Genomic DNA, 5,559 nt, shown 5'->3' with positions numbered 1-5,559 from the left:
CAGATTTTTTGAAGCCATTTTGGGTCGGTTTTTCGAACGACTTGAACCATTTTGAAGGTTTTTGGCCGTTCTGGAGCCATTGGAGGTGTCCATTTTGTGAGATTAATTTAGAGCAGAATGGAAAGATTTGTCACTTCAAAATTTAAGGTGAAGAAGTTTGATAGGCGGAACAATTTCAGCTTGTGGCAGAGCACTGTGAAGGATATTTTGGTTCAACAATGCTTGATCAAGTCGTTGATTGGGAAGAAGTCAAATGATATCAAAGATGATGATTGGACCGAATTGGAGATGAAGTCAGCATAATCCGATTGTGTCTAGCAAAAATGAAGTAAAATATTCGGTGTTAGACGAAACTTCACCGATGGAGCTCTAGAAGATATTGGAGCAAAGGTATATGTCAAAGTCCCTTACCAATAAGTTATTTCTGAAGACGAAACTTTATGAACTACAAATGAACGAGGGAAGTAGTATTTTGATCACATAAATGATTACAACAAGATTTTGACCCAATTGTTGAGCCTTAACGTAAAAATTGATGAAGAGGATAAGGCGCTTCTACTTTTGTCGTCTCTACCAGCTTCATTTGATGGTATGGTAACTGCATTACTTGTGAGGAAGGATACCTTGAAGTTGGATGATGTGATGGCATCACTTCAAGATTCTGAGACTTTAAGAAAGCCGATTGTGACTTCTCATAAGCAAGCTTTGGTGGCTAATCGTGAGAGACAAGGAAGAAGCAAAGATTGAAAGCTCGAAGGTAAACAATGGCATTCAAAATCAAGAGGAAGAGATACGACCAAGGTCGTATGCTATTAGTGTGATAAAAAGGGGCACTTCAAAAGGGACTGTGAAGATCGAAAATGATATAAAGAAAAAAAAAAGATACAAAATGGTGTCAATGTATCGGAGCATGCCACATGGCATGGTAATGATGAGGTCCTTGTAATGGCAAGCAGCTTGCATTGACAAAATAATGTGCAGTGTCGATACTGCAAGAAGTATGGCCATATGAAGAGAGAGTGCCAGAAATTGATAAGAAAGAACATGAATGCTTGTAGCAGTCCAAACGATGATGGATGGGTTTTGGACTCTGAGAGTTCAGTTCATGTTTTTTTTAAGAAAGAATTTTTCCATTATTTCAAAGAAGTTCGCGGTACGGTATCACTCATTGATGGGTCTTCATGTGATGTTAAAGGGATTGGATCTGCGAAGATGAACACGCTTGTTGGAGTGGTCTGTATTTTTGATGACATAAACTTCGTTCCAAGGATGCAAAGAAATTTGATCTTCCTTAGTCGGTTGGATTCTATGGATTGTCAAATCTCTATCGCAGGTGGAGCTATAGAGGTGACCCGACGTGACTCAATGATATTTACTGGGAAGGAGTCTCGTGGACTGTATCAGTTTATGGAAACCACAATGGTTGGTGGTTTGACCTCGGATGATGATAGTTGCACGTTGTAAAAAACGAACAGACGAGTTCGGTTTGCCGATGAAGAAGGCAGTGCTCTTTGCATGGTTCAGAAGTTTGAACCAAGCTATGAATATTTTCCTTGATCGAGTTCATATCAAGGTGGAGCTATGGACTTAGGAGTTGATACTCGTCAAAGTGGAGATTGTTAGGGTGTGGCTCGTATTGGAGTCGGCAGCCACACCACCCAACCACAATCGTTGACGCTGGAAACCAATGGCCACCAAACTCTGCCTACCATGTTGAACTGCAGCCACCACTGTTTGAATCCCCCTCCCCCCATCTGTGTATAAATATATGTGGGTTGCAATGTTATGTAGTGGGCTGAAAGTTGTGTTGTTGTAGAGAGGTGTGTAGTGTGCTAAGTTGTGTGGTGTGTTTGCGGAGTAGAGTGTTGTGTGAGGCAGAGTGAATCTTTGTTAAGAGATAGAGAGAGAGAGAGAGAGAGAGAGAGAGAGAGAGAGAGAGAGAGAGAGAGAGAGAGAGAGCAGTAGCCTCCTCCTCCTCCTTGTAATTCTCTCGGTTATAGTGGATTATGTGTGCTCCCATGGATGTAGGTAACAGTAGACCGAACCATGTAAATCTGGTCTTGTATTGTGGTTGTGTATTTTTCTTGTGCAATTATTACTCGTAGATCCACTTCCCAACAACCCTTCACTTACTGGCCTGGCCTGCCTAGCTTGGCCTGCCATGTTGCAAAATTCAAAAATATTAAATGTACGTGTGGTGTGGGGAATGGAGATGCATGCATGGGTAAAATATTTGAGTGGTGATGTATGTATGTATTTTATATGTTGGTGCTTTCAATGGATGGGGAAAGTTCGAGTGTACGAATTCTCTTTGGCCCACCATTAATAGCATGTTGACTTATATGAATTATATCATCTAATGATTCCTATCGGATTTCAGCCATCGACATGAAATGACAGATTTGTTACGATGCCTTATGTAGGGGGCATATAGCTAGCTAGCTGGGGAGGGTTTCTAATATATATATGGCTGTGAGAGAGAGAGAGAGAGAGAGAGAGAGAGCATCGTGATATGAAATATTGTGATATGGGGGGGGGGGGGAAGGAATTGATTTATATATATATTTTTTAGGCGTAAACAAATAGTTATAAGGGATAATATATTTAATGAGTTATGCAAGCTCAAATTGAGTACCCAATGAGTTGCCCGTTTATTTCGTAGATGTTATTTTCTATTAAACTTTAATTCATATTTTTTAAATATTAAAGAAAAGATAATAAATTATCAAAATTAGTGCTCTTTTTCTTTAATATTTCAACTCACATTTGTTGAATTAAGATAAATATATAAAAGAACATGCATAGCCTTTCATGTGAGTGACATGTCAATTGCTGAAAAGGTTATGACAGAGGTAAATCAATCGGGGACTCTATTGAGAAAGGAAGTTGACATGAAGGTTTTGGGTGCTACCAAGATTATTATTAGGTTGAAGATTCGCAAAGATAAAGTTACAAGGAGATTGGGATTATCTCGAGGTGACTTTTTGGTTATAGCTGCAAAGAGATTGGTGTTATCTCGAGGTGGCTTTGTAAACAAAACTACGTGGAGATTGTGTTTATCACAGAGTGGTTTTATGGATCAGGTGTTAGAGAGGTTTAGTATGATTGTTGGCCTAACATGGCTTTCGAATCTCATTTTGAAGATAACAAATAAAGGTTGGTTTAAAATGTTGTGTTTAAGTGATGTTATTTTAGCAAAGCTTGAATGACAAAGTTCAAAAGATCAAAAGAAATGCAAGTTCAAGATCTCAAGTATCATAAAGACATACTACATCAACTATGTGATCAAAGAAATCTCAAATGGACCAAAATGTGTAAAGCATATGGAAGCCTAAAGATGACTCAAGCTCAAGTCTAAGAGGATTCAAAGCAAAGACTTATATGAAGACTTCAATCTTAGAGTGTTTAAGTCTTTAGGATGAATTATGTAAGTACTTCATACTAAATATCATGTTGAAATGCTTTGAAACTCAATAGGGGTTGTCTTGGACTTAGAGACCTTATTTTAGATCCTCGGAAAATGTTCTTTTAAAGTAACAAAGCAAGATGGCTAAGTGTTTTTGAAAAATACCTGAAAAACATAAATTATAATTGTTCAGGCAACTAAAAATTAAACCTCAGACGCCTAAAGAATTTCCTAAGCAATTTTTGAAGAGCAAGTATAGGCCTAAGCGCCTGACTCTGTTTTAAAGCAAAAAATTCACAGTTTTAAGAAACCTCAAGTGATTGACCCCAAGACCTCAGGTGCCTGAACACTGTTAATAGCTATATTTTTTAAAAGTTTTAAAATTCAAATTTATGTTTCTTGTGCCCCAAATTTCGTATAAACTTGAGAAACACTCCAAATAACTTGGGCAACACGAATTAAACCTTTCTGAGCCTATAAATACATGATTTCTCTAATCAAATTAGTACCAAGCATTGAAAATCTTGTCTCAAGCCAAAATTGTTCTTGCTCTCTTAAAGCTCTCTTGCTCACTCTTTCATACTAAGAATTGCTGAGATTATCTGAGTATCTGATTAATCTTCTCTGAGCTGAAACCTTTAAATTGCTGATTCTTATCAAGAGAAGAATTCTAGAAAATTAATTCTTGAGCTTCAATTCAATTTCTTTTGATATTTATTTTGAAGTATATTAGTGCTTTCAATTGTACTAACCAACTCTATCTGAGAGCATCTATTGTACAAAAGAAATTGTTTCTTGTTTCCTTGTTTCTTTGATGGTCCAGGACATTAGATCATTATACCGAGCGTGGGGTATCTCTTGGAGAGGGGGCTCCACCCTAAAGAAGGGTTTGTAAATGGATAGTTCTGCCCGCAAAGGAACGGTTTAGTGGAATCCTTAGCTGATCTTGCCTAAGGCGAGGACGTAGGCTGGGGATAAGCCGAACCTCGTAAAAAATCTCAGTCTCACTCTTAACCTTTACTCTTTAAATTTCAGCATATATAAATTGTGTTTCTAAGTGCAGCTTGTTGAAATTGAGATTGAGAAGACCCTTTTATTTAAGAAAGTACATTGGTTAATCTTTTGCAAAAACCTTAAAGGGAGTACGTTGATTAATCGCTTGCATAAATATTGATTAAAAGAAGTGCACAAATATTCATTCATACAGAGCTATAAAAAGGAAGTGTTACAGCTCTCACAAATTGGTTAAGTATTGTGTGATTGGTTGATTGATTGTTGTTGATAGAGGTATTTTGTTTTTGATTGATACTGAAGTATTGATTGTGGTTGGTTTAATTGAGTATTTAAAATCATAACATTCTTGTGTGTTTGCTTAAGTACACAAAAAACTATAAATTTGTGAAAACACTTAAAAGAATTTTATAAACCCAATTCACCCCCCTTTTGGGACAACACCTTAACTTTCAATTGGTATCAGAGATAGGTTATATCAAATCTTAAATAGAAATTAAATAAAGGTCTAAATGGCACACCTAGGTGTATTCTCTTTTGCTAAAGGCCAATCCTTAACTAGATTGCCTATTTTTGTGTGGTTTAAACTATACATTTTGGAAACAAAGAATGAGAATGTACATTCAAACTATGGATTGGAAAGCATGGAAAGTTGTCACACATGGTGACTACATTCCTACTAAATTAGTAGATGGTAAAGAAGTTCCTAAAGAAGAAAGAGATTTGACCAATAATGACTATAAAATGATGCAAATAAACTCAAGTGCTATGAATGCATTATATTGTGCTTTAGACGTAAATGAATTTAATAGGGTCATGGCATGTAATTCGACCAAATAAATTTGGGACAAGTTAGAAGTAACCTATGAAGGAACTATAGATATTAGAGATGGTAGAATCGACATGCTCACTAGGGAGTATGAGGCCTTTAAGATGAATCCGGAAGAAACTATCACTAGCATGTATACTAGGTTCACTCACATAATAAATTTCTTAAATGCTTTAGCGAAAAACTATTCAACATATGAAATGATTAAAAAAATCCTTAGAGGACTTCCTTCAATATGGGAACCAAAGGCCACAGAAATAACAGAAGGAATACCTCCCTTGATGAGTTAATCGGATCCTTTCTCACATATGAG

The 5,559-nt window shown here is 36.7% G+C and overlaps 1 protein-coding gene across 1 annotated transcript; it reads left to right on the top strand.

Annotated features, from left to right (window-relative positions):
* Positions 1-889: 889 nt before the first annotated feature.
* Positions 890-1,464, top strand: LOC131158517 (uncharacterized). Its single transcript, XM_058113386.1, has 2 exons — positions 890-925; positions 982-1,464. Exons 1-2 carry the CDS (start codon positions 890-892, stop codon positions 1,462-1,464), a joined length of 519 nt encoding a protein of 172 aa, XP_057969369.1.
* Positions 1,465-5,559: the final 4,095 nt, after the last annotated feature.

This window comes from Malania oleifera, chromosome 6 (assembly GCF_029873635.1).
Source record: "Malania oleifera isolate guangnan ecotype guangnan chromosome 6, ASM2987363v1, whole genome shotgun sequence".
NCBI classification, from domain to species: Eukaryota; Viridiplantae; Streptophyta; class Magnoliopsida; order Santalales; family Ximeniaceae; genus Malania; species Malania oleifera.
This window is presented reverse-complemented; position numbering and strand designations above follow the sequence as displayed.

Coding starts and splice junctions, on each gene's coding strand:
- LOC131158517 (XM_058113386.1), top strand. CDS start 890: ATGGTGTCAATGTATCGGAGCATGCCACATGGCATG. Junction 926..981: donor GGAGCATGCCACATGGCATG/GTAATGATGAGG, acceptor AATAATGTGCAG/TGTCGATACTGCAAGAAGTA.